The 27,956-nt window shown below is 60.7% G+C and overlaps 2 protein-coding genes and 1 non-coding gene across 3 annotated transcripts in view; 2 read left to right on the forward strand and 1 right to left on the reverse strand.

Annotated features, from left to right (window-relative positions):
- Positions 1-11,489, reverse strand: part of LOC101537180 (BOS complex subunit NOMO1) — a 32,966-nt gene extending 21,477 nt beyond the window's left edge. Inside the window, exons 1-8 of the mRNA XM_055136401.1 lie at positions 11,290-11,489; positions 8,355-8,444; positions 7,133-7,178; positions 6,767-6,867; positions 6,024-6,130; positions 4,548-4,620; positions 1,689-1,841; positions 155-292 (exon numbers count right to left, since the gene is read on the reverse strand). Of these exons, the coding sequence (XP_054992376.1) occupies positions 155-292; positions 1,689-1,841; positions 4,548-4,620; positions 6,024-6,130; positions 6,767-6,867; positions 7,133-7,178; positions 8,355-8,444; positions 11,290-11,466 (885 nt within the window). The 5' untranslated portion in view covers positions 11,467-11,489. The remainder of the gene's footprint in view (positions 1-154; positions 293-1,688; positions 1,842-4,547; positions 4,621-6,023; positions 6,131-6,766; positions 6,868-7,132; positions 7,179-8,354; positions 8,445-11,289) is intronic.
- LOC129404640 (small nucleolar RNA SNORA72) lies at positions 581-716 on the forward strand. The gene has a single exon (XR_008630017.1). It is a non-coding gene; the product is annotated as a small nucleolar RNA SNORA72 (small nucleolar RNA).
- Positions 11,490-14,326: 2,837 nt separating the features above from the next.
- ABCC6 (ATP binding cassette subfamily C member 6) overlaps positions 14,327-27,956 on the forward strand; it is a 39,470-nt gene continuing 25,840 nt past the window's right edge. The window contains 9 exon segments of the mRNA XM_055136113.1: positions 14,327-14,430; positions 17,118-17,300; positions 17,863-17,988; positions 18,112-18,228; positions 21,002-21,127; positions 22,510-22,571; positions 23,830-23,961; positions 25,064-25,276; positions 27,623-27,800. Of these exon segments, the coding sequence (XP_054992088.1) occupies positions 14,398-14,430; positions 17,118-17,300; positions 17,863-17,988; positions 18,112-18,228; positions 21,002-21,127; positions 22,510-22,571; positions 23,830-23,961; positions 25,064-25,276; positions 27,623-27,800 (1,170 nt within the window). The 5' untranslated portion in view covers positions 14,327-14,397.

Genomic DNA, 27,956 nt, shown 5'->3' on the forward strand with positions numbered 1-27,956 from the left:
CGGGTGGCCGGCAGGTGGCCGGGCGCCCCGGGCAGCCGTGCGTGGGGCAACCGCGGGGTCAGGCTCAGAGATTACTTCTTCCCCGCTTTTTCCTCCTCGAACCCCGGATCCGAGTCCCAGACCTGAACGGGGCGGGGGCCTGGGTCCCACTCACCACGGTGTAGCGGCCGCTGGGCAGGGAGTGGAAGGAGAAGGAGCCGTCCTCCCGGGAGACCGCGTAGCACAGGAACACCAGGCTGGCGTCGTGCGGCTGGAAGCCGGGCACGGGGGCCGTGGTGCAGCCCTGCACGTCCTGGACGGGGACGGGGCGAGAGAGGAGTTCTTCCCTCCGCCCACCCTGCCCCGACAGCCCACGCAGGGCCCCGCAGAGGGCGGCTGTCGCCGGGCTGAGGCCAGTGGGGAAGGTGCCCGACACACACCCGGGCCGGGTCCCATCCCCAGCTCCACACAGGCCCCTAAAGCCCCACTGGGGATGGCCCCTAAGCACAGAGCCAGGAGTCAGCCCTGAGCACCGCCAAGGTGGCCCGAAAACCAAACAGACAAATGCGGGGGAGGGGAACGCTTCACCTTCAATCCAGCAATCCGATATTCTGGCTGTTCTGATTCTGTCCAGACTCAGGACAGGCTACATGCTCGCTACCGTGAGGCCACACGTGTGTCCCCAGACCTAGTTTGTAACCTGCCCAGGGCTGGTCTTAGAAACGGGGGGGAAGGGCTGGAGCGATTGCACAGCGGGGAGGGTGTTTGCCTCACATGCGGCCGACCTGGGTTCGATCCCCAGCATCCCATAGGGTCCCCTGAGCACCACCAGGAGTAATTCCTGAGTGCAGAGCCAGGAGGAACCCCTGAGCATCGCCAGGTGTGACCCAGAAAGAAAAAACAAAAACAAGAAAAAACGGCAATAAGGGCTGGAGCGATTGCACAGCGGGGAGGGTGTTTGCCTTGCACGTGGCCGACCCGGGTTCGATCCACAGCATCCCATATGGTCCCCCAAGGACCGCCAGGGGTGATTCCTGAGTGCAGAGCCAGGAGTAACCCCTGTGCATCACCGGGTGTGACCCAAAAAGAAAAAAAAAAGAAAAAAGAAATGGGGATGAGAAACTTCAAAAAAAAAAGAAGAAAAGAAAACTTAGCGATCATCCTCTTGGGGAACACCCCCCCCCAAGGGGTCTCTGCCCACGAAGGGCGCCAAGAATATTGCAAGTGGACAGATATTACTGATCAAACAAGTTATGACTTTTTTTTTTTTCTGAAAATTTAACGTGTGAGTTATTTCTTCCCAAGGCTTTTGGACACTTTCGTCTTTTGGACGTCGGGCTGCAGCACGGCTGGGTGCAGGTGTGGCACGCACAGGGCCCCGGGTGGCTCCCCACGGCCCCCGCCCCCGCCCACATCACCACGAGGGGGGGTCCTGGTGGGCCCGGCACCTCTGGGGAGCGCCCCGCCTGCCAAGCCCCAAGCCAAGAGGCCCCGCCTGAGAGGGAGGTGACCGGCGTCAGATCACGCCGCGGCTGCGTGTCGCCCTGGGTCAGGTGGACGCCACGGCCTGCGCATGCCCTGAGCACCCCCACCCCCCTTCCACGGCAAAACGGGTGACTCCTCAAGCCCACCGAGCTACTCAGCCCCTGCTGGAGGGGCCTGCCGTGCCCCGCCCGACACCCCCCTGGCCGCCCGCTCCCGGTGCTCACCTCCTGGGCCACCAGAGACGAGAAGAGAAGAAACTTCACCCCTTTCATGGGCTCCCCGTCACTGCGCACCGAGCCGGACACGTTGTAGCCGGCCACGACGAGGGGGCTGGCCGCGTTGGCGTTGGAGTTGGTCACGCGCACGGTGGTGCTGGCCTGCAACAGAGACCGGCCTGACGCCCCACGGACAAGCACCACAGCTCGCTTCCACGGAAACGCTCACGGGCACGGGGAAGGGAGGAGAAGTGCAGGGATGAGAAATGGCAAGGGGAGGGGCCGAAGAGGTAGCCCAGTGGGTAGGACACTCGCCGTGCCTACGTCTAACCCGGGTTCGAGCCTCTGGCATCCCATGGGGTCCCCTGAGCCCACCAGGAATAATTCCTGAGCATCATCAGGTGTGGCCAAAATCGAAAATTTTTTTAAAAAAGGCGAAGGAGGGGCTGGAGTGATAGCACAGCGGGGAGGGCGTTTGCCTTACCCTCGGTCAACCTGGGTTCGATTCCCAGCATCCCATATGGTCCCCTGAGCACCACCAGGAGTGATTCCTGAGTGCAGAGCCAGGAGGAACCCCTGTGCATTGCCGGGTGTGACCCAAAAAGCAAAAAAAAAAAAAAAGGCGAAGGAGCTCCATCACCACAGCTAACGTTTCTAGAGAGGGTGTGTGTTGGGGAGGGCGAGATGGAACGGGCACCAGGGAGAAAGGCCCAGGCCTCAGACTCAGAGGCGCGCGCTCGACCACTGGGCCAGGGCCCGGCCTCTGCCACACACACAGCGGGACGGGGAGGGGGCAGCGGCGTCTGCTCCTCGCTCCCTCCAGGACAGACTGGACTCTCCGTTTCCGCTCGGGGCCCTTCTGCGGCTCTAATCTTGAAAGTGAACCTGGTTTGCATCTTTCTCGGTTTTGCACTTATTTTTAAACCTCCCAGTTCCAGGATGATTTACATAGAGCACGGGACACCTTCTCTCAGAGTCCCACCCACTGAACACAGCACTTAGTTGGCACCCCGCAAGAGAGGAAACCAGAGGCTCCTTACTCTCACTAACACTCACTCACTACCCACCCATCTCCTCCGAGGGCTGATCATTCCTCTGCGACACCAATGTACATTGCACTGTCGCACTGTCCCCACTGTTCGTCCAATTTGCTCGAGCGGGTACCAGTAACGTCTCCATTGTGAGACTTGTTGTTACTGTGTTTGGCATATTGAATACGCCACGGGGAGCTTGCCAGGCTCTGCCATGCAGGCGGGATACTCTCGGTAGCTTGCCGGGCTCTCCGAGAGGGACAGAGGAGTCAAATCCGGTTGGCCGCATGCAAGGCAAACGCCCTACCCGCTGTGCTATTGCTCCAGTCCACCAATGTACATTAACAAACTCAATTTCCCTTATGTGTCCAACTGACAACAGAGGCATCCAAAAGGTACTGTACATGAGGCGTAAATAAAACCTGAAATGCCCCCAAAACCTACAGCCTCAAGCAGCACGCAGAGAGCAGAGAACAGCGTCTGTCCGGTTGGCTCCGGAAGCACGGAGCCCGTGGGAGCACGACAACACTCGGCCCGACGCTGCTCTGGCCACGACGAGGCAGCGCCCAATGAACCACCGCTAAACGGAAAGTACGTCCCTCGGGGACAGAGCAGGCAGGCAGGCGCTTGCCGTGCAGCCCGGTCGACCCGGGCGCTGACCCCCAGCATCCCTTAGGGTCTCCCGAGCACCGTCAGACGCCATCCCTGAGCGCCACTAAGTGCGGCCACAAACAAAAATGTGAAAACACGAAACGGGGAAGAAAACAAGCCCTTTCGGGTCACAGCCAATCTGCTGTCTCCACGGTCATAAAAAAATCTTCGCCAAGTTAAGTTTCTTCTTTGGGGGGATCTCTGACTATCAGCTCTTTCTTTCGGCCACAGAGAACAGAGAACACCTGCATGTTCTCCCTGGAAGCAACAGCTCTCGGCCTGAGTGCTCCCAGGTCCCTCTCCCTGTGGCTCTCGGGTGGGACACGGCCCAGCAGACGGCGTCACTGTTCTCTGCGTGTTCCAACAGGGACCCCCCATGGGCCAGGACCAGAGCACTAAGGACGCGACGGCAGGAACACCCAGAGTACGCGTCTGCATCGACAAGGCTCAGGCGGTGCCCCCGACACCCCGGAAATGGGCAGATCCAGGACGGGGATTGCATTTCCATTCCCTTCGGCAAAACACGCCTCTCCCCTTCCGCTCCGAGTGGTCTCCACTGACCGAGTGCTTTCTCGAGGAATCCTACCCCCATCCAAGCCCGTCACCAACCTCTGGCTGGTGACGCTCTGTGAACTCAGCCGTAAGAAACACTCTCGGCCGGAACGTGCTCCTTGGGCACGTCACCCGTCCTAGGAATACACAGTATATTTGCAGACCGCGGGCCCACACTGCAAGTAAGGACACACATCGACTCCAGTGGGTCCTCCCAGCGCGGGCTCGGCTCAGAGCCACTGGTGAGGGGCCTCTGTCACCCGAGACTGAAAGCCAAGGGAAGGACGTGTGGTGAGAGTTATCTGACGGCCTTGGTCACCGGCAGGGCCAGTGCTGCCACATCGGTGTCGAGAAAATACACACACGTTCACTTAGTCACATACACACACACTCAGGAATCACACTCTACATACACAGTCATTCACACACTCATACACACGCAGTACACTTGTACATACACACAGTCACACTTGTATACACACTCGGTTGCATACACAGTCACACTGTACATACATATACACACACTCACACTCTCTCTCTCTCTCTCTCTTTCTCTGTCTCCATATCCGTAACTGAAACTCCTCCCGGTTGTCCCCGGAACCGGCACCCTAGGAGCCCCCACTACAGTGCTCACCTCTTTCAACGGCCAGGTGGGGTGGGTCGCCAGGATTTCATAGTCTCCGGGAAGAACCTTGAAAAAGGCAAACCTACGGAACACCAAACACGTCAACTCTGCCCCCAGATGGACGCCGGGTTCTTAGGGGAAGGATCTGAGTGGACAGTCTGGCTGTCAGCTAGTCCGACATGCAGAGAGGAACACAGCTCGGCCGCAGGTGCTCGGGGAGCACTGCCTGCACACGGGGACAGGTGCTCCCTGGTGCATTCCCTTCCCCTGCCATGGACGGCTACGGCCCAGCAGGAGTGAGGCAAAGAACGCTCCAGCGAGCTCCCACAGAGATGGGAGGGGGGGGAACGACGACAGGAAGGTGGGAGTGGGCGGGGCAGGCCACTAGCGCCTGACAGGCTGAGACGGACCTACGAGGTCACTTTGAGGTCACTTCCCCTCAGCAGGGACGAGTGCTACTGGCCCAGCCGAGAGTGTCCCTCCCCTACAGACCGGCGGGAGGAAACGTCAGTCCAAAGTGGCAGCTGAGGGGCCGGAGCAACAGCGCCACAGGAAAGGTGCTGCCTGCAGAGTCGACCCGGGTTCGATCCCCGGCATCCCACAGGGTCCCCCGAGGACCACCAGGAGTGATCCCTGAGCACAGAGCCGGAAGAAACCCTGAGCATCGCAGGGTGTGGAAAAAAAAAAGAAGTTCCAACAGAATAGCGAGTCACACGCTGGGGCCCGACCGCAGCCCCAGACACGAGCCCCAGTTCTGCGGCTCGGCCACCGGCCTGTGGCGACTCAGAAGCTTTCAAAACTATGACCAGAAACCATTCGGGCCCCAACCTCGGTCCCTCTGTGACCGGGGACAGGATCTTTCGGTAAATGCCTTCACGCCAACCGACCCGGGTTAACTCAACAACCCAGGTTGAAACCAGGCCATGAATCTGATAGATAAATAAATAAACCCCAAGTGCACCCAGCTGGGCGGAGCCAACACGGGGGAGGCGACCCGCCACCCTCCCGACCACCGAGGGGAGAGGCCTGTGACCAGCTTCCTCACCCATGAGGAAACTCCACGGCCCAGAGCAGCCAAACCATCTGCTCTCCCAACCCCGCACCAAGAACAGGCTGGGCAGGCCCACAAGGCCTACAGGACCAGGGCGTGGGGGCTGGAGGGGTTGACGATGCCCATTTCAGAGATGAGGAGCTCGAGGCCCCAGGGGGAGGGGAAGTGAGGGGGGGGCACGAACAGATGCAAAGTTAGGCGGCTCCCCTCAAGGTCTTTTGTGGGTTTTGTTTTAACAAGGAAATGCAAGGCCAGGCATCCAACACAGGGCGGCCCGCCATGCGGAGAACACGCTCCATCACTGCAGTGACCCCCACACACACACACACCCCTCCAGGCCTGCAGCAGGGCTGAGCCACAGGGTGACAGGTCCTACTCTCCCGCCACGCCCCGCCCCACCCACAGAGCCACGCCCCGCCCACAGCGAGACTCACTTCCCCCCAGGCTGCGTGACGGTGGACTGGATCTTCGCCTCAGTGCCCGTGTTCCGCAGAGACACCTGCACGCCGGCGGGCCCCAGGGGCTGCCCTCTGCTCAGGACCTGCGCAGAGAGGGGGGCTGGTTCCCGCAACACACCCACCGCGCCCCCCTCCCTGCCCCAGAACCCAGAGCCCGCCGGGGGGCTCAGACGCGGCTGAAAAAATGAGCAAAGCCCGGAGATCCCCTCGGGAGGGGGCGCAGGACACGGTCCGGCCTGGCCTCAGGGATGCCGGGGAGTGACCTCGCCAAGGTCCGCCCCCTCGCCACGCACGAGGGCCCCACGTCCAACGCCCGCACCCAGGGCCCCTGGCGTCAGGGGTGGGGAGAAGTAAACCCACCCCCGCGTCAAGGACGCAGGAAACAATGCACGTCTCTGCGTGGGGTTGGGGAAACGGTCCCAGCCGACACCGTCCCCGCAGCAGGCCAGGCGGGCACAGCCGCCAGCCGCCTTGTGGACCCCCCGGTGCTGCACCCACTCCCCGGGCCCCCGGGAAGGTCACGGGTGGACGCTGCTCCCGCCCAGAAGGCCGGGGACACGCTCTGCAGGCTGAAGCCTGAGGGCTGCACGGTCCCTTGAGCACCGACAGTCGGGTCACCCCCGCCCCGAGAACCACCCCCAGAAGGGCAGGAGACCCCAGAACCGGTGAGCACGCCGGCCCCTGCGGAAGCAGGAGGCGGGCAGAGTGCGCGGGCCCACCTTTCCGTTCACGGAGAAGCCGGTGAACACGAAGTTGATGTCACCGCCCTTGGTGCAGATGTCGCTGACGCCGTCCACGTACAGCTCCACGCTGGTGGGCTCTGACGCGGGGGAGAGACCATGTGAGCCGCGTGTCCAGACACGGGACTCCGCCCAGGGGAGTCTCCAAGAACGGGGGGAGGGAGGGCTCCCCGGGGGGTGCTGGGGGCACTCGGGAATCCCACTCTCCGGGACAGACGGCCGCACCGCGCAGAGGCCGAGCCCAGCTCTGCACGCCGGAGACGCCGGCCCACCCCGGCACCACCGGGTGTGACCCAAACACCTCGGTACCTGCAGTGTCGCGAATGGGGGGATCTGAGGACTCACCGAAACTCCAGCCCAGCGGCGGCTCAATCTTCAGAATGAAATCTCCCTACGGGGAGAAAGGGGCACGGGGTGAGGAGGAGGAGGATGAGGAGGAGGAGGAGGAAGAGGAGGAGGAGGAGGAGGAGAAGGAGGAGGAGGAGGAGGAGGAGGAAGGCCGGCGAAGGACTCGTCTTGCTCCCAGCAGAGACAAAGCTCCGAGGGGCGCCATGCTCGGAGCGGAGAGCAGCCCCGGCGGCCCCCGTCCTGGGGCCTGGCTCTCCCCGGTGTCGCCCCAGAACTGCAGCGATCCCCTGGCGCTACTCAGAGGCCCGGGGCCTCCTGGAGACGGATCAGAGAGACGGACCCCAGGACGCGGCTCGCGCACCAAGACGCAGCTGCAGTGACCCTGGCGGGAAGAGGAGGGAGAGCCCGTCCCTCGGGGGCGCCGACGAAGCACATTCGCATCCGGGCTGGCCAGTGCCCTGCTCGGGGGCGCCAGGGCGGCCGCTGCCCACCCAACACGGGCACCGCGATCTGCTCAGACCCGACCCTCCGGGAAAACCGGCCGGCCCCATCCCGCTGTCCAGAGAATCAAGCCCGAGCAGGGGAGGTGGCTCGGGACACGGAACACGCCCCGAGTGCCGGACACCCCCGCCCTGGCCTGCACCAGCCCCACGGCACGGCCCCGCGTGAGTGCGGCCGCCCAGAGCGGGAAAAATAAAGACTGAAACGAACATCGACAACTATAGGAGAAAGGTGGTGCGGACACAGGCGGCCACGGCCACGCGCCCAGTCGGAGGGGCCATCCCAGGGGCCCGGCTTTCTGGCTTCCTCCCCCACAAGGCCCGGGAGCCCACCACCACAGTGTGGATTCTTCAACCGTATTTTTTGGGGGGGATGTGGGGGGGCTGGGGCTGCGTGCAAGGGCAAGCCAGGACTCTGCAGCCACCCGGGGCCTGTGTGCCGAGACAAGCCTCCAGCACACCCACCCCACCCCCACGCCCACCCCGCCCTCACCCCCACCCCGCCCTCACCCCCACCCCGCCCTCATGCCCAACAACCCCCCCATGCCGGAAATAAACAATAATAATAACGGTTCTAGACATTGCCAAATGGAGACATCTCAGAGCCACTGGACTCGATCCAAACGGGCACTTCCGGGTCATCGGTCCCAGGCCCCCTCAAGCACCGGCTAAGGGGGGGGAGGCCTCAGCCCCAGCCCGGCCCAGAGCAGCCGCCTCACCTTATCGTACAGGGGGATCATAAAGTAGCCGTTGTTGGGGGCACAGTCCGTCTGGTATTTCAAAGTCCCGTGTTTGGTGTACAGCTTTATCTGGAGAGGCAGGAAAGGACAGGCGTCACGGCGTGGCCTCCCGCCACCCCGCTCCGGCACAGGGCCCCCTCGGGAACACGCGTGGGTCGTCTTTCTCAGGCGAGAAAGCACTGAAAGTAAGCACCGGCCTCCGGGGACACGGGAGGCAAAGCAAAGCATCTGCAGTGTCACGTGATGCGTCCGCTTCGGCCCGGAAGGCCCACTCGGCAGGGACACACCTTAGGGGCTCTCTCTGTACCCCAGCTCTAAACGTGCCCTCGGGCAAGTCAAGGCACATGCTTGTTACAGTGCAGGTTCCCGGGCCCAATCTGTCTCCAGACAGGTCTGGGAAGGAGGTCGGGCAGCTCATGACCCACCCAGATGGGCCCCACCACATGGTGGAAAAAAAAAAAGAAAATCAAGAAACTTTTTGCTCTTGGGTCCAAGACAACGTCCAAAGACATGATTTCTACCTCACAGATACCTTAAAACTCTTGCACCCCGAAGCCAACCGGCTTCACTGATGGGCGCAAGTCGGGGCCCACGTGTATACCGTGTGGCTGATGCTGGGCGTGCCCTTTGACAACAGACAGTCAGCCGCTCCTGGGGGCCTGGCCCACTGTACAGTGGGGAGGGCATCTGCCTTGTACACGGCCGACCCAGGTTCGATCCCTGGCATCCCATAGGGTCCTCCAAGCCCTGCCTGCCAGGAGCGATTCCTGAGTGTGGAGTCAGGAGTCAGCCCTGAGCACTTCCAGGTTTGGCGTGCATGCGCACACACACACAGAGTAATGAGCACTGCTAGGTTTCACACACACACACATACACACACACACACACACACACACACACACACACACACACACACACACACACACACACACACACACACACACACACACACACACACCCCATGGGGGCTGTCCGGATTCTCAGATCAGATGCAGTCTGCACACGAGCGCGCGCGCGCGCACACACACACACACACACACAGACACACACACACACAGACACACACACCTCCATCAAGGGGGCTGTCCGGATTCTCAGATCAGATGCAGTCTGCGTGCCTGCTACACACCCCGGGGCAAATGCACGGCAGAAGGGAGGCGAGGGACTGGCCGTCAGCCCCCCTGCATGGCTCAGCCACTCAGCCTCAGCTCCTCCATCCATCGCAGGGAAGAGCGGGGCTGCCTGTGCGAGTCCCACCCCCCCAGCTTGGCGGGGAGAGGGCGCGGTGGGTCACGGTGGGTCACGGGAGCTGCAAGTCGGGGCAGCGGCCAGCTCCGGCGGCAGGCGCATGAGCGGGGACAAGGAACACGCCAGAGACTGGACACGCCACCAGGGAGAGGGCAGCGGGGAGGGCGCTTGCCCAGCGTGAGGGCCCCAGGGGCTGCAGGCGTGACCCCCGCACCCTCCCCGCTGTACTGTCGTGAGCGGCCAGCTTCTGCCTGGAGGGCCGGGCCCCACCCCAGCTGGGCCCTGTGTGTTCCCGGGAGCAGCTGCAGGGACTCGGTGTGGAACAGGCCCCCGCGAAGGGCGGTTTGAACGGGAACAGAGACCCCGGGCCGAGGCAGGGCTGGGAGAGGCCCCGGCCGGCTGCACTGCCCCCTCGCAGCCCGGCCCAGGACCCAGGTGGGCGAGACTCGGGCTGGAAGGTGGAAGGTGGTTTCATCACCCGGCGTTAGGAAACCCAACGCCATCTGGGCCGGCAGCCCCGGGCCCGGGGGCGTGCGGGGGTCACCCACCGCACCCCTGATCTGCCCTCACTGTCCTTCCGGGATCTTCCTGGGAAAAAGGCCTTCTGTGGGGAACCTGAGGCCTCCTCCCAGCCGGACAGGCTCCTAGACGCACCTGGGGCTCGGGCCCGGGCACAGCAGGGCGGGCGCTCGCCGAGTCGGTGGCCGACCTGGGTTCGATTCCCAGCATGCCATGTCACAACCGAAGGAAAAGGCTTACGACACACCTAGTGCCATTTCCAAAGGAGCCACGGAGTCAGGCAGCCAGGGGACCCGACAAGTCATCCGTTCAGGGGAGAAGGGGGGGTGGGGTGGGCAGTGAGGCCGATACCCCAAGACCAACGCTCTCCGGGTCTGCAGGAGACTAGAGCACAGTGGGGTGGGGGGAGGTGGGGGTGGTACGTGAAGGTCTGGGGTGCTCTGGGCCTTGGGGTGCAGAATTTACAGTCTCTGCGCTCTGGGCTGTGGATTCCGGGAGTCTGTTCCAAAGCGGGTCCGGGGTCCCAGAGATCTGGGGGCGCAAAAGGCTCGAAGACCCGGGCCCCGGGGTTCTGAGGGTCCGAAGGCGCAGAGGGCCAGAGTGACAGCACAGCGGGAAAGGCGCTGGCCCTGCACGCCGGGGGCTGGGGGTCAGCACCCCATAGGGACACCCCCTCCCAGCACTGCCGGGAGGGATCCCTGAGTGCAGAGCCAGGAGTAAGAGCCCCTGAGCACTGCCAGGTGTGCCCCCCCAAAAACAAACAAAAAAGTAACAAGAAGAGGGGGCAGCTGGGGACTCTGGCTCCAGGGTCCTGCTCCGACGGGGGTGTCCGAGATTCTGCTGATGGGGGCTGGGGGGCGCTGAATTCTGAGGATCGGGAGTCTGGGGTCTGCGGGGGCCCCCCGCCCCGGCTGCAGGGCTGACCCTCCCCGGTACGAGGCTCCCGTGCAGGCTCCACTCCAGCCGGGAGGGGCGCGGCGGCGGCGGCGGCAGGGGCAAGCGGCGCCCCTGGGGCAGTAAAAAGTGGGGGGCGGGAAATCCCACCCGCAGCCCCTCCAGCAAGTGCGGGGCAGCGCGCGGGGCGGCCCAGAGAGGGTGCGCGCCGGGCCCGGGGCCGCCCAGCGGCCGCGCCGCGCCGCGCGCTCACCTCGATGAGCGAGTAGTTGATCTCCACGTCCGACTTGACGAAGCCCCCGCAGCCCACCACGATGTCCTCGGAGCCGCGCGCCGGCGCCGCGCCGCCCAGCAGCAGCAGCAGCGGCAGCAGCGGCCACAGCGGCGGCGCCGGCGGCAGCAGCGGCCCCGCGCCCCGGCGCGCCCGCATGGCCCGACCCCGCCGCTTCCTCCGCGCCGCGCCGCGCGACTGACAGCGCAGGCCCCGCCCCCGCGCCGCGCCTGCGCGCCCTCGGCCACGCCCACCCCGCAGGAGGGCGCCCCGGCGCGGCCGGCGGCGGGGGCGCGCGCGCGCGGGGGCCCCCTGCAGGCGCGGAGGCCTCCGCACCCCGTCAGTCACGTTGGTTGCCCGGTTTTCTTTTTTTTTTTTTTTTAACTTTAAGAAAATGTTATTAAAACACCTGATTTACAAAGTTGTTCATAATGCAGTTGTTTCCTCCTTCTGACTCATTTAAATCAGCGTGACATTCTGCATGTTCACCCATTTATAAGCCCAGTTTCCTGGAACGCCTGCTGGACTCCCCAGTTGGATTTGCCTCAGGGCTGCATTTTTGGCAGTGGGACTACAAAAGGCTGTCCCGTGAAGGACTCGATAATTCAGGATTTTCCTGAATCCGTTTGGCCCGTGTCACTCACATCTGATATGTATGTCAAAAAAAAAAAAACGCCTAATGGGGAGTTTGGGTAAGGTGCTGCCTTCTTCTTCTTCTTCTTCTTCTCCTCCTCCTTCTCCTCCTCCTCCTCCTCCTCCTCCTCCTCCTCCTTCTCCTCCTCCTCCTCTTCCTCCGTCTCCTTCTCCTTCTGGTTTTGTTTTGCTTGGGGGCCACATCTGGCAATGCTCAGAGGTAACTCCTGGCTCTGCACTCCGGAATTACTCCTGGTGATGCTCAGGGGAATGTATGGAATCTGGACATCGAACCAGGGTTGTTTGCATGCAAGGAAACACATAAGTCATTGAAGCTCAATAGGATATTTTTAATTTTTACGTTTATTCCAAGACTTCTATTTATTCATTTATTTATTTTGCTTTTGGGGTCATACCCAGCAATGCACAGAGGTTACGCCTGGCTCTGCACTCAGGAATTATTCCCAGCAGTGCTCAAGAGACCCTATGGGATGCTGGGAATCAAGCCCAAGTCGGCCGTGTGCAAGGCAAATGCCCTCCCTGCTGTGCTATCGCTCCAGCCCCTCCAAGATTTTTTTTTTTTTAATGAATGTGTGTGTGTGTGTGTGTGTGTGTGTGTGTGTTTGGGCCATGTCTGCCAGTGCTGAGAGCTACTCCTGGCTCTGTGCTCGAAGGATGCGTCCCAAGGTCCTCAGAGGATCGTGCTGTGCCAGGGGTCAGGCCTGGGGCCCAGCATGCAAAGCTTCCGCTCCAGCCCTCCACGCCAACCTCCCAGCCGTCAGATGTCACAATAGTTTTATGAAACGAGTTGGTTGAGGGTTTTTTGCGCATAAGCAAGAAATGCATGCGGTTGATTTTATCTGAGGTTGACTCTACCATGAAGCACAGGGCTAGAAACGTGGCTTAGTGACAAAAGGACACTCCTAACATACGACAGGCCTGGGTTCCCTGCCCAGAACTACAGGACAGGGGAGGGAGGGGAGGGGAGAGGAGGGAAGGAGAGGGGCGAGGGGAGAAATCAGTCAGATGAAACACAACTGATCTGTACAGGAGTGGAGCTATCAGCATGTCACGGTGTGTTCCAATATTAATGGACATGCTAATGTAAACAGACGCTGTTTCTCTGACAAAGCCATTGGAATTCTTCCATTTTGCTCCTAAAAAGAGAAAAATCAAGCCTTTAGTTTAACGATTTCCTACGTTGTTTGTGGCTTTCCCACTGGAACCTGCCGCTCTGCCCCAGCCCTGAGACATGTGTCACCGTGTGTCACGTGCTTTCGACCTCCAGCGTGGACCCGACCTGCCTGCAGGGGAATCCCACAGGCTCGGGCAGTGGCCTGGGGTCGCAGTCGGCGAGTTCAGCGTCTCTCTCCACAGTCCCACTCAACTGCCGGGACATCACGAGAAACAATTCTTTGGGTCAGTGAATATTTGAGGGGCAGGGAGAGGGTTCAAAAGAGCTGAGCGGTTGCCAGAGCTCCGCTTCTGTCCCGAGCACTGCCCGTTCCCCCCGAGCACTGCATGGTGCCCCAGCCTCTTTGGGAAGAGCCCGAAGCACTGTCCCTAGAGTCGCCCAAAGAAACAAACTGAAGAAACGATGCAACAAAATCTCCAGTGCCCGTCTTTGTCGCAAACTCTGCTTGCCTCAGGCCACTTCCTTCCAGGAAAAGTCCTACCTGAGTCGGTCTTCTAGAACCCAAGGAAATCCGCTTGTCGGACAGCAGGCGGCAAGGGGCCAAAGGCAAAACTTCAAAAGAAAAAAAGGGGTGGAGGAGAAGCAGCAGCAAAACCATCCAACTACCCCGCCAGCCTTGGTAAGTTGTTGAGCTGGAGTTTGGGGGGTGGGGGAGGAGAAGGGGGGGCCGGGCATCGGGACCCCTCCCCGGGGAAAGTGTTCCGTCCAGGCTGCTTCTCTTGCCCCTGCTCCGTGGGGCGATGTTGGTGCGTGCTGTGTGCATGAGGCCTCTCCTGCAGCTGGGACGAGCTCCCCGTGTTTCCCACTTCGACTGTCTGTGTTTGCTTTCTCACTGAGCGCCTGCAGATGCGGGCGGGCGGGGGCGGAGGGGGGAGGGGGGCGGGGAGGACCTGGACTGGCCAGTCTCTCTGCCGCGCCCCCCCCACACCAGGCCTGCGCCCACGCCTCTCCACCCACCCACGGGGACCCTCTGCAGAGACACATCTGCTGGACTCCTGTGGCCCCGGGAAGTTTGGGGGTGACTGTCCCAGGAGGGCGGGGGCGTGCCCCACTGCACCTTCCAAGTTGGGATGCCCTGGGCATCCCTCCGCCCTCCTCCTCGCCCGGCCTGACCCCTCTCGCCCCACCCTCCCTCCCTCTGGCCCCGCGTGGACCTTGCCCTCGGGGTCGGTGATCCTGAATCCCCGCCGCACCCTCCCCCTCCGCCGCGCTGAGCTGCTTGACCCAGAGGGACAGACGGACACGAAGGACCCGGGTGTGCGATGGCCGCGCCTGAGCCCTGCGAGGGCCTGGCGGTGAGTGTCCCCCCCCCCCACCAACTCTGCTCCCCCCCGGGGTGCTGGCGACCTCCTAGGCTGGGACACCAGGGAAGGGGAAAGGCTCCCACCCCGCCCCCCCCCCCCAGCGAAATCATTGGCGCCTGGAAGACACAAAGGCGAAATCAACCCCAGGGGCCAGCCAGGATGGGGGGCAGGGAATGTTGAGTTTAGGGGACTCAGGCCTCCGGCAGCAGGAGACTTTGGTCCCTCTTCTGCCTTCTGGTGTCTGCAGGCTCTGGGGAGGGATCTGGGGAGGCGACACTGGGCAGAACCTCAGGCTGGTAGGGGACATGCAGGCGGGACCGTGAGAGTCGCTGATGGGGACTGGTTCTCCCCAGCCCCGGGCGAGTCCCGGCTGAGCCACTTTCAATACGGGGCTTTGAGGGAGATTCCTGGATCCCCCCCCCCCCCCCCCGCCCCCTCACCCAATTTTGCAAAGTTCAAAACTGAGGTGCCAAGAGGTTGAAGGTCACATCTGGGGCCACTGTTGACGCTGGGGGCAAAGAGAGCCAGTGCGGCCACTGGCTCCTAATCTTCAAAGTCAGGGTTCTTACAGAGGGCGGGAATAAAAATCGCAGCTTGGTGGTTGGAATTTTTCCAGGAAAAAAGATTATAATAATCATAATGAAAGAATTGTAGACGGGGGGTGCGGGGGCAGAGAGATATCCCTTAAACTTGGGTTTGTTTGACCACAGCACCATGCAGTGTCTTGGGCATGACCTCTGGGAATAACCCTCAAGTTTCTGCCACATGCAGCCCAAACCCTTTTTTTTTTTTTTGTCAATCATAGAGTCAGGGCTGGGGGACGCAGCATCTCCATGAGGCTCCCTGGGCTCAATCCCCAGCACTGCAAGGAAAAGTAAAAATCATAGATCAAAGTTGCCAGCCTGCGATAGCACAGCGGATAGGGCATTTGCCTTGCACGCAGCCAACCCGGGTTCGATTCCTCTGCCCCTCTCAGAGAGCCTGGTAAACTACCAGAGTATCTCACCCTCAAGGCAGAGCCTGGGAAGCTACCCATGGCTATTCAGTATGCCAGAAACAGTAACAATGAGACTTTCGTGGTGCCGGCTCTCAAAATCAATGAGCAACAGGATGACAGTGATACAAAGTTGCCAGTAGGACAGGTTTGGGGTCAATCACAGATCAAGATTCTCAGTTGAGGACTAGAGCAATAGCACAGCAGGTAGGGTGTTTGCCTTGCACATGGCCTACCCGGGTTCGATTCCCAGCATCCCATATGGTCCCCCGAGCACCGCCAGGAGTAATTCCTTGCGCTTTCCCCTGGAGATCTCTCCGGCCCGCGGAGAGACAGCAGTGGAAAGCGCTCCTAATTGGGTGGGTTCTGTGAGCGGTTCCGACCTGAAATAAAACTAGTGAGGATAATAAATAGGGGGCCCAAGACGACACATGCCGATCAAGGGCCACTTTATTAACTGCCACGCTGGTTTTATACTTTTCTTAGCAGGGGGTTGGTACATAAGTTGTCAATCATCAGGGAAGTGTCTTCTCAGACCAAATAAGGAAAGGTTCGGGGTGTATTAGGTGGGCTTACAACATTCTTCAAGAGTAGATTGAGAAATAGTGGGGAGAGGAAGGCAAGGGTTTATCTGGCAGGAGCATCTGGCAGGAGGAATGCACAAGGTAGAGGAAGGTATTCTACTTAATGGGGGGCTTAATGGCGTCTCTTAGTTAACTGCCCTGGGCTACTTTTACCTCTTGAGTTTGGCTATTTCCTTTGTCACAAGGGCACCTGTGCCTCAGGTCAAGCAAAGCTGGTAATGGAATTTTCCGGTTTGTCCAGGGTAAAGGTTTCGGGGTCCTCTTTTGTTCAGGGTCCTGAGCAGTCCCCAACAATTCCTGAGTGCATGAGCCAGGAGTAACCCCTGTGCATCGCCGGGTGTAACCCAAAAAAGCCAAAGAAAGCAAAAAAAAAAAAAAAGATTCTCAATAGAGAGACTGGAGCAATAGTATAGCAGGGAGGGCATTTGCCTTGCATGTGGTGGACCTGGGTTTGATCCCCGGTATTCCATAGTGTCCCCCGAGCATCACCAGGAGTAAATCCTGAGTGCGGAGCCAGGAATTAACACCTGAGCACTGCCAGGTGTGACCCCAAAAAGCCAAAATAAAATAAAATAAGAATCCCAGTAGGGGCTGGAGCAATAGCACAGCAGGTAGGGCGTTTGCCTTGCATGCAGCCAACCCGGGTTCGAATCCCAGCATCCCATATGGTCCCCTGAGCACCGCCAGGAGTAATTCCTGAGTGTAGAACCAGGAGTAACCCCTGTGCATCGCCAGTGTGACCCAAAAGGAAAAAAAAAAAAAGAATCCCAGTAGACAGACCTTTGTGGGAGTCAGCCCGGAAGAAGCCAGTACCCTCCCTGGTCTGGGAAATGGGGGGTTGTGAGGCTCATCCCTCCCTTGGGTCAAATATCAGTGGGAACACTTCCCAGCTGGGTGACATCAACCAAGTTACTCCACCTCTCTGGACCTCTGGATCCTCCTCTGCAAAATGCTGACAGCACTCAAGGGGCTAAAAATGGACCAGGGGCTTCGGGGAGAGCCGGGCACCTCTTTATGTCAGCGTCTCCCACTCCCTAAGCTCTTGAGTCTGGGTCCCCTCTCCTGTTTCTATCCTGAAGCTCCCCCTGGTCTCGCCTCAGGTCTGGAACGAGACGGAGCCCCAGCCGGCCGCCGGCGGCTTCCTGAGCCTGTGTTCCCTGAGGACGGTGGGCGTCTGGCTGCCTCCGCTGTACCTCTGGGTCCTGGGGCCCCTGCAGCTCCTCTACATCCACCGTCATGACAAGGGCTACCTCCGCATGTCCACGCTCTTCAAGGCCAAAATGGTTAGACGCTGCCTTGGGGAGCCTGGACCCCAACAACGGGAGGGGGCGGGTAGGGAGGAACCGGGCGGGGACCCCAAGGCAGAACACCCCTCCTGTCAGGGAGAACCCCAGGGTGGGGAGCAGGAGGGAACCTGTAGGTATGGAAACGCACCCTCACCCGCCCACTGCTGTGGTCTGTGCCCCCTTCCCCATCACGGGCAGCTTCCTGTGAGTTGCGACTTGAAATGATCGCAGAAGAAAACCCGGGTCGCGAACATCACTGTCAGCATCAGCATCACCCGCTCCGCGCGGGAAGGGACCCGGGTTTATATACTCCCCCATAATCCCCGCCCCCTTAGTTGGTTCCTGACATCTGATTGGGTATGTAAATGAGGTGTTTCAACTAGCCAATAAGATGGTGGGAAAGTGACCAATCAGAGGCCCTGGATCATCTGGGCGCTCCGCTCTCCTCCCAAAGCGCAGTGGTACCTTTACCCCCACTCAGAGCCACCGTCCCCATCAATGGACACGGGGGTCCTCGTCCAGCCGAGGCCACCGGCCTCAGCTCCGTCTATTTCCGCAGGTGCTCGGCTTCGCCCTCATCCTCCTGTGCATCTGCAGCGTGTCTGTGGCCCTTTGGAGAATCCAGCAGGGCTCGCCCCAAGCCCCCGAATTCCTCATCCAGCCCACGGTGTGGCTCACCGCCATGGTAAGGCGAGGTCCTGGCCCTGCATGCCCCTTTGGGGGTCGGGGTGGGGGCAGTGCAGGGCCGGCGGAGGCCCCTCCTCCCCGCCCCGCCTGAAGGGCTCCCCATCCCGGTTCTCTTACTCAGAACTTAGCCGTGTACCTGATCCACGCAGAGAGGAAGAAGGGGGTCCAGGCATCCGGGGTGCTCTTCGGGTTCTGGCTGCTGTGCTCCCTCTTTCCAGCCGTCAGCATCGCCCAGAGGGTAAGTGGGCGCCTGGGTGGCCAATGTGGCAATGCGGGGATTGGGTTCCATGCTTTCTTCTCCCCCGGCCGATTTATTCTCTCCAAAGCCATGCGGTGCAGTTGGTTAGACCAGGGGCAGCAGCGTGCACCTCCTCCCCTCATCCCAGATGCTTCTGCCCCAGACAGACCAGCTCCTGGGATTCTGCTCACCACACGTGGGGCACCAGGGACTTGGACTCATGACCAAACACGCGTGAGGTGGCAAGGCAGCGCTCTCGGCCTCTCAGCCCCTGGGCTGTGCCTCCTGCTCCCTGACAGACCTGTTGTAAAGACGGGGAAGCCCCAGCTCAGAGAATAGAAGCGTCCCCTCAGGGTCACACAGTAGCCCAGTGAGTCTCCCCAATTCAGAACAAGCTTTTCTATCCAAGCATCGACAAAATGCCGGTGTGGAAAAGAAGGGTCTAACTTAGCGGGAATTCCCACCTGTTACCTGCAAATCAGAGTGAAGTGTGCTTTGGAGCTGGGGCTTCCTGCAGGGTCTCGAAGCCCCAAGGAGCGCTCGGGGGGGGGGGGGGGTCGGAGGTGACCATGACGGGTCGGCTCATACGCTGCTTTCCTCACATGGCCTCTTTATGGGCTCTCGGGGGCCATCGGGCCTCCATTTCTCTCCGTCTCTGGGTCCCGCCAGGTTACTTTAAGTCCCTAATGGGGCGGCAGGGAGAATCAGCCCTGGGCTCCAGACTGCCATTCTACCCCCTGAGATCTCCCGTGGTTCCAGGAAATGGGCTCCCATTGGCCAGCACAGGGCCCTCCCTGACGCCAACTCACCAATCAGTCGCCTGCCCGCCTCACTCCTGAGTGGAGTCAGGCCCAGCTCCAGGGGAAGGACACAGAGCCGGGCTCTGCTCCGAGAAGCAGCAGAGGGGAGGCGAGATGAGGGTTTGCATTCTTTTTTTTCTTTTTTTTTTTTGCTTTTTGGGTCACACCCGGCGATGCACTGCACTCAGGAATTACTCCTGGCGGTGCTCAGGGGGACCCTATGGGATGCTGGGAATCGAACCCAGGACGGCCACATGCAAGGCAAACGCCCTCCTCGCTGTGCTATTGCTCCAGCCCCCTGGGGGGGGTTGCATTCACGGTGAAAGAAGCTCAGGGTCTCCCAGCAGCCCTGGGTCCCCTCCCCACCCCCAACCCCAGGAGCAAAAGGGAGTGGAAGAGGCTGGGGTGGGGAGCACTGAGGGGCTGGTCCAGGGGCGGAGAGAGTCCAGCTTGGGTCCCAGGCAGAGCAAATGGTCAGTCAGTTCAGTTCCCTGCTTCAGCCAGAAGATGCGAGGCAAGGTCAGCAGAGGGCCAACGGGGCAGAGGAGAGAGAATATCTTTCTTTCTTTTTTTCTTTTTGGGTCACACCCGGCGATGCTCAGGGGTTGCTCCTGGCTCATGCACTCAAGAATTACTCCTTACGGTGCTTGGGGGGCCCTATGGGATGCCGGGAATCGAACCCAGGTCGGCCGCGTGCAAGGCAAACACCCTCCCCGCTGTGCTATCGCTCCAGCCCCTCTCTCTTTTTTTTTAAATTTTTTTTTTGTTACTGTACCTCACCGTGAGGTACAGTAACAAAACTTTCATGTTTGAGCTTCGATCATACAGTCATCCAACACCCGTCCCTTCACCAGTGCACATTTTCCACCACCCAAATCCCCAGGACCCCCACCCCCACATTCCACACCTCCCCCTGCCTCTGTGGCAGACAATTTGCACAATACTCTCTCTCTCTACTTGAGCTTCCATATTTCGAGACCAGTCCCACCACCGCTCATACCTGCCGAAAAGGCAATGCTAGACAATGTGTTTTGTTCTGCTTGTGGTGGAAACAATATAATGTCTCTAGGAATTCTCAACTTTTAATAATTAGGGTCTGGAGAGATCGCTGCAGCGAGCTCCTCGGGTCCGAGATTCGTTTGTGTGTCTCTGGATCATGGCCGTGTGGGAGCCTAAGTAGATGGTGGCCGGAGGTGGCATCATCTCAGAGTCCCATCGGGGCGGGGGGAGGAGAAGGGACCGCTCCTCCCCTGTCCCGTGAGGTCTGGCGAGAGGATATTTTTTTTTAATTTTTTTTTATTAGTGAATCACTGTGAGACAAAGTTATAGACTTACACGTTTTCATGCTTAGGTTTCAGTCATACAACGATCGAGTGCCCATCCCTCCACCAGTGCCCATGTTCCACCACCAAGGGTCCCAGCATCCTTCCCACCACCCCCACCCTGTCCCCTTCACCCCACCCCGCCTCTGTGGCAGGGCATTCCCGTTTGCTCCCTCTCTCCTTTTGGGTGTTGTGGTTTGCTACAGAGGTATTACGCAGGCATCATGTTCCATCCATAGCCCATTTTCAGCCCGTATCTCCCATCCCCAGTGGGCCCGCCTAGCACCCTTTGCTTGGTGCTCCCTTCTCTGTCAGAGCTGCTTGCGAGAGGATATCCTTCATGGCACAAAGGGGAAGGCAAGGTAACCCCTACATTCGCCCCAGGGAAAGGTCAAGCCTCACCGCCGCCACCTGCCACTTGCGTGTAGAAAACATTTTATGAGTGGGGTGTCTGTGAATGGGGCTGACCTGCAATGCCAGAGCACTGGCTGGGACATCCGGGGGGTCTGAGACTATAGCAGTGGACCCCTGGGCCAGCATTGGCCTCCTCTCCCCCCAGATGGCCCTGGCAGCCTCCGTTCCTCGGGGCCTCAGGCAGCACCGTCGGGGGGCGCGGGGTAGACTCGGGGGGCTCATGCCTTCTCTCTGCAGGGCTTCCAGGGGGACGTCTCCCGCCATCTGGCCACTTACCTGTGCTTGTTCCTGGTGGTGGCGCAGTTCATGCTGTCCTGCCTCGCCGACCAAGCCCCCTTCTTCCCTAAGGAGCCCCCACAGCCTGTAAGTTCCCCCCCCACCCACCCAAGGCCTCCCTCGCCCCCGACCCACTTCCGGTTCGCATCTCCCTGTGTGACGGAAGGAAGTTGAATGTGAAGACTGTTTCTCAGCCGGGGAGGGCGGGTGGATGGGTTCCAGAATGTTCCAAGGGGGCCCTGGATGAAAAATCCTGTGAAGAGAGGGGGACATGAGACCAGAGGGCTAGTCCGGAGGGTTAGGGCAGGGAGCAGAGCGGGGAAGCCAGGGCGGAAAGGAGCCACCGTTGGAAAAAGGCTGAGAAAAGCGTGTGGCTCCTGTGTTGCTCCTGTCATGTGTTAGTCTGGAGCGGGTGCTCAACCAAACAGCATGGCAGGGACCAATAAAAGCCTTTATATATGTATATATATATATATATATATATATATTATATATATATATATATATGCACGCAGCCGACCCAGGTTCGATTTCTCTGTCCCTCTCGGAGAGCTCAGCAAGCTACCGAGAGTATCCCGCCCACATGGCAGAGCCTGGCAAGCTCCCCGAGGCATATTCGATATGCCAAAAACAGTCACAACAAGTCTCACAATGGAGACATTACTGGTACCCGCTCGAGCAAATTGATAAACAATGGGACAACAGTGATATATATGTATATATGTGTGTGTGTGTGTGTGTGTACATACACACACACATATATATATATATTTTTTTTTTCTTTTGGGGTCACACCCAGCGATACACCAGGGTTACTCCTGGCTCATGCATTCAGGAATTACTCCTGGTGGATGCTCGGGGAACCCTATGAGGTGCTGGGAATCGAACCCGGGTCCACCGCTTGGAAGACAAATGTCCTACCGGCTGTGCTATCACTCCGGCCCCCAAAGCCCTTATTTGTAGAGCCAGCCCCTGGGCCAGACTTAGCCCGGGCTAGCCTGCCTTCCTCTGCCCTCCGCACCCCTAACCCTGCCGCGCGTGAGAAGTTTCCCGTCAGAGAGAATTCATCACAAATAGTCCACGCACACGAAAGAATTCTGTGAGAAAGTGACCACTGGTCGCCGGTCATCAGAAAAGATGCCCAGTGACTTCGGCGATCAAGTTAGACTGATGCGATCTTATTTCCCCCCTAGAAGAATGGCAGGGGTGGGAAAAATCAGATCTTCCGGCCCAGGCTGTGAGGGCAAAGATACTGAGGCCTCGGGCTGGGAGGTGACCTTGACCCCGCATTCCTGCCAGCTGTTCAGAAATGGCCCCGCCTCTCCCTCCCACGGGCGTCCATGGCCCTTTACGTGGCTGCGTCCGCTAGGAGCAGGCTGTGCGGGTGGGTGCCAGTTCCCCCCTCGCTGCCTCCCCCGTCACCGGAGGCTCGGACTGAGACCCCCCCCCCCTCTGTTTGGCCTTGCCAGAATCCCTGTCCGGAAGAGGGCGCCTCCTTCCCCTCCAAGGTCACCTTCTGGTGGGTCTTTGGGTAAGTCGCCCCCGCCCCTCACCCACCCCTGGGGCTGTGGTTCCCCAGAAGCTTCCCGGACCCCCAGGCTCAGAGCCGGCCCCGGGCCCCATGCATCCTTCATGCACCCGCCCGTTCACCCCTTGGGGCCGAGGGGGCTTTGGATCCTGGCTCTGCCACAGGCTGCTATAGCCCACCCTCAGCACCCGCCATCCTGGTCCAAAAGGGGACAAGGATGCGGGCACCGGTGCCTGGGTGCAGCCTCCACAGCGCTGCAGCTACGCGGTGTCGGTGCAGCTAAACCTTGTCGCTTCTTTCGCCTTTTTACGCATGTTTATTTTATTCTTTTTTTATTATTATTTTTTGCTTTTTGGGTCACACCCGGCGATGCACAGGGGTCACTCCTGGCTCTGCACTCAGGAATTACTCCTGGCGGTACTCAGGGGACCATATGGGATGCTGGTATTCGAACCCAGGTCGGCTGTGTGCAAGGCAAACGCCCTCCCCACCAGCCCCACCCATGTTTATTTTTGAGGGTTTTTTGTTTGTTTGTTTGTTTGCTTTGGGCTATACCCAGCGATGCTCAGGGGTCACTCCTGGCTCTGCACTCAGGAGTCACTCCTGCTGGGGCTTGGGGGACCCTAGGAGATGCTGGCAATCGAACCGGGATCAACCACGTGCCAGGCAAGCACCCTCCCCGCTATAGTTACCGCTCCAGCCCCGGAAGTTTCTTTTATATCTCACATGTGAGGGAGATCACTCTGAATCTGTCCCTCTCCCTCTCACCGACTTCACTCAACCCGACGCTCTCCAGGCCCATCTACGTAGCAGCAAATTTCATCACTTCATCTTTTTTGTGGCTGAGTAATATTCCATCGCACGCATGTACCCAAGTTTCTTTATCCTGTCGTTGGACAGACGGGTTGTTTCCAGATTGAGGCTAGTTGTGACTAGCGCTGCCACGAGCACAGGGGTTGCAGATGTCCCTTCTGCATGGTGCCCAGAGGACTCCGTGCCTCCCTCGCACCTCTGCTCTCTTCCTTAGCCATTAACCGTGCTCAGTCAATGAGGCTGATGTGCTCACTGACCCAGCAGCTCAGGAGGTCAAGAGGCGCCCTGCACGTGGCCGGGGAGGTCCGAGTTGTGGCTTCCGTCTAACCCACGGGCCAGCAGAGGCGCAGAGAGGGCTAGTCACTTTTTCGGGGTCACAGAGCCCAGACCCAGCCCGCCACAGCTGGGGCGGGTGGGAGGAGCTGGTCCCGGCTCTCCTCTCCCCCAGGCTGATCTGGAAGGGCTCCCGGAGGCTGCTGGGCCCCGACGACCTCTGGCTCCTCGCCCGGGAGAACGAGCCCGAGAAGCTGACCGCCCAGCTGCAGAGGGAGTGGACGCGGAACTGCAGCGCTGCCCGGCGGTGAGTGCCTCGGCGTGCACCCCCCTGCCCTGCCCCTCCTCGCCCTGCCCTGCCCCTGCCGAGAATGAAGGGGCACTGTATTGACTCACCATGCACTGGGTCCCCTCCCAGGAGGCGTGGGGAGAGGGGAGTTCTGGAACATTCCTGGGAGCACTGGCGGGCAGAGAGCAGGCTCTTGACTTCCAGGTTGTTGTGTTTGTTCCCTTTTGAGCCACACACAGCGGTGCTCAGGACTCACTCCCGGCTCTGCTCTCAGGAATCATTCCTGGGGAGCTCAGAGGGGCCCTCTGGGGTGCCAGGGGTGGAACCCGGGCCGGCCGCGGTCAAGGCAGGCGCCCCCCCCCCCCGCCGTGCTGTCGCTCCAGCCCCACAACCGTCTTTCACAGGGACGGTTCCCAGCGTGGCGGGCACGGGCTCAAAGGGTCTTGGGGCCCCCGGAGCCGTCCCAGGGTGCTCGGGATTCCCCAGAGCTGCCTCTGGTGGTCTCCGGGGCCACCGGCCTGGGCTCAGGCGCAGGCCTCGAGGGCCCCACGTGCGCTCCACCGCCCCAGCCGCCTCCTGGCCCACGCTGGCGGCTGTGAATGACGGGCGGGGTCAGGCGGGGGGGGGGGGTTCCCCCAGGCCTCGCCCAGCCCTGCCCTGGCCCTGCCCCTGGCAGCCCTGAGCAGGGTCAGAGGACAGAGGTGCTGGGGGGGAGTCTGAGGGTCCCGCACAGGGGCCAGACAGCAAGAGGGAGCCGGTCTGTGCAGGGGTAGGCTCACCTTCAGAGCCGACTGATCTCACACACACACACACACACACACACACACTCACACTCACACTCACACTCACACTGACACACACAGAGACACACTGACATACACAGACACACACTGATACGCAGAGACACACACAGACACACTCACACTGACACGCACAGAGACACACACAGACACACACATAGACACAGACACAGACACACAGACAGACACACTGACATACACACATACAGACACATACACAAACACAGACACACTGACACACACAGACACACTGACACACAGACACAGACACACACAGAGACACACACACACAGACACACTGACACACTCTCTCCCCAAAGGCATGCCGAGGCCACAGTGTTTAAAAGGAGAGGCCCTGACGAGGACGATGGCGGGGAGGCGGCCGAGACGGAGGCCTTCCTGCAGGAGGAGGCCAGTAAGCGGGGCCTGCTGCTGAGGGCCATCTGGCGGAGGTTCTGGCCCACCTTCATCCTGGCCATGGCCCTCCTGATCATCGGCGACGTCTTCAGGTTCGCCGTCCCCAAGCTCCTCAGGTGGGTCCGGCCCCTGGGTGAGGGCAGTGCTGGACACCCGGCGCGGGGCCAGCTCAGGGTGCGGGCGGGCGGGGGTCCCTGCAGGCTGGGGCGGGGCAGGGAGGCCCTCGCGGCTGACCTCGGGGCAGGAAAGGGGCCACACTGCGGCCTCGGAAGCCTGTCGGCTCGGGGAGCGGCTGCTAAGATGCCCGTTCGCGTCTCTGCCCCGCGTGGTTCTGGCCCTGCGGGACACCAGCTGCCCGGGGAGCTGCCGGGACCCGCGGCCGAAGCTGTGCTTTCCCCATGGCTCTGGCGGGCAGGACTGGGGCCCGCGCCGCCTCCCCTCTGCCCTGCTCGGCGGGTTCAGGCCGGCCGGCCGGAGCCTCATTTGCCAGGCAAAGTGCTCTTGCCTGGACGGTTTATTGTGTATTTATTGAGTTTGTTTTGGGGTCACGCCCAGAGGTTCTCGGGGCTGACTCCTGGTCCTGTGCTCAGGAATCACTCCCAGTGGGCTCGGGGGACCAGACGGGGGTGCCAGGGATCGAACCTGGGCCGGCCTCGTGCAAGGCAAGAGTCCATCCTGCTTGGACCCCGACTGGGTGGTTTAAAACAACAGACTTGGGGCCGGAGCGACAGCCCAGCGGGCAGGGCGTTGGCCTGGCATGCCGCCGACCCGGGTTCAATCCCCGGCATCCCATATGGTCCCCCGAGCACCACCAGGAGTCATTCCTGAGCACAGAGCCAGGAGTAACCCCTGAGCATCTCTGGTTGTGACCCAAAAAAGCAACAAACAAACAAACAAACAAACAAGCAAATCCAGACTTTGGTTGGTTGGTGTTTTGGTTTGGGGGGCCACACCTAGTGGGGCTCGGGGGCCCGGCTGGGTGCCCGGAAGTGGCTCCTGGCTATGCTCAGGGAACCATGAGGACCAGGGGATCGAACCCAGGCCCCCCACATACAAAGCATGATCTGAACCCGTCGGACCAACGATAAGCATTGTTGCTCTTCTCACGGTTCTTGGGTCCAGGTGGTCCAATCAAGATTGGGGCTCACTCCCGGCTCTGTGCTCGGGGCTCTTGCTCTGTGCTCGGGGCTGACTCCTGGCTCTGTGCTCGGGGCTCACTCCTGGCTCTGTGCTCGGGGCTCACTCCTGGCTCTGTGCTCAGGGATCACTCCCGGCTCTGTGCTCAGGGCTCACTCCTGGCTCTGTGCTCGGGGCTCACTCCTGGCTCTGTGCTCAGGGCTCACTCCTGGCTCTGTGCTCGGGACTCACTCCTGGCTCTGTGCTCAGGGATCACTCCCGGCTCTGTGCTCGGGACTCACTCCTGGCTCTGTGCTCGGGGCTCACTCCCGGCTCTGTGCTCGGGGCTGACTCCTGGCTCTGTGCTCGGGGCTCACTCCTGGCTCTGTGCTCGGGGCTCACTCCTGGCTCTGTGCTCGGGGCTCTTGCTCTGTGCTCGGGGCTGACTCCTGGCTCTGTGCTCAGGGCTGACTCCTGGCTCTGTGCTCGGGGCTCATTCCCGGCTCTGTGCTCGGGGCTCACTCCTGGCTCTGTGCTCAGGGCTCACTCCTGGCTCTGTGCTCAGGGCTCACTCCTGGCTCTGTGCTCGAGACTCACTCCTGGCTCTGTGCTCGGGGCTCACTCCTGGCTCTGTGCTCGGGGCTCACTCCTGGCTCTGTGCTCGGGGCTCACTCCTGGCTCTGTGCTCGGGGCTCACTCCTGGCTCTGTGCTCGGGGCTCACTCCTGCAGGCTCAGGCCGCCCTATGGGGAGTTGGGAATTGAACCCAGGATGATCACATGCAAGACAAGCCCTGCCCGCCGGGCCACCTCCCCAACCCCATGTGGTCTTATTCGAGGAAAGGAAAGTTACTGTGTGATCTGACCCTGCAAACCGGCTGGCCTCTCACGGGGACTCTCCGTCCCTCTCACTGGGACTCTCTGTCCCTCTCACGGGGACTCTCTGTCCCTCTCACGGGGACTCTGTCCCTCTCTGTCCCTCTCACGGGGCCTCTGTCCCTCTCACGGGGACTCTGTCCCTCTCACGGGGCCTCTGTCCCTCTCACTGGGACTCTCTGTCCCTCTCACGGGGACTCTCTGTCCCTCTCACGGGGACTCTCTGTCCCTCTCACGGGGACTCTCCGTCCCTCTCACGGGGACTCTGTCCCTCTCACGGGGACTCTCCGTCCCTCTCACGGGGACTCTGTCCCTCTCACGGGGACTCTCCGTCCCTCTCACGGGGACTCTGTCCCTCTCACGGGGCCTCCGTCCCTCTCACGGGGCCTCTGTCCCTCTCACGGGGCCTCTCTGTCCCTCTCACGGGGACTCTCTGTCCCTCTCACGGGGCCGCTCCTCTGCCCTCCCACAGCCTCTTCCTGGCGTTCATGGGCGACGCCGCGGCCCCGGCCTGGCAGGGCTACGTGCTGGCGGCGCTGCTGTTCGCCTGCTCGTGCCTGCTCTCGCTGCTGGAGCAGCACTCCATCTACAGGTGCAAGGTGCTGCAGATGAGGCTGCGCACGGCCCTCTCGGGCCTGGTGTACCGGAAGGTGAGTCGCCTCCGCCCTCTCCAGCCTCTCTCTGTCTGCACCCGAACATCCTAGGGAGGAGGGGCGACCCCGGGGCTCTCCGCGACCCCGCACACACTCCCCTCTGCACGGGCGGTTGTTCACAGACATTCTCACCTCCTTGGTTCTGTCACTAAG

This window comes from Sorex araneus, chromosome 4 (genome assembly GCF_027595985.1).
Source record: "Sorex araneus isolate mSorAra2 chromosome 4, mSorAra2.pri, whole genome shotgun sequence".
Taxonomy (NCBI): Eukaryota; Metazoa; Chordata; class Mammalia; order Eulipotyphla; family Soricidae; genus Sorex; species Sorex araneus.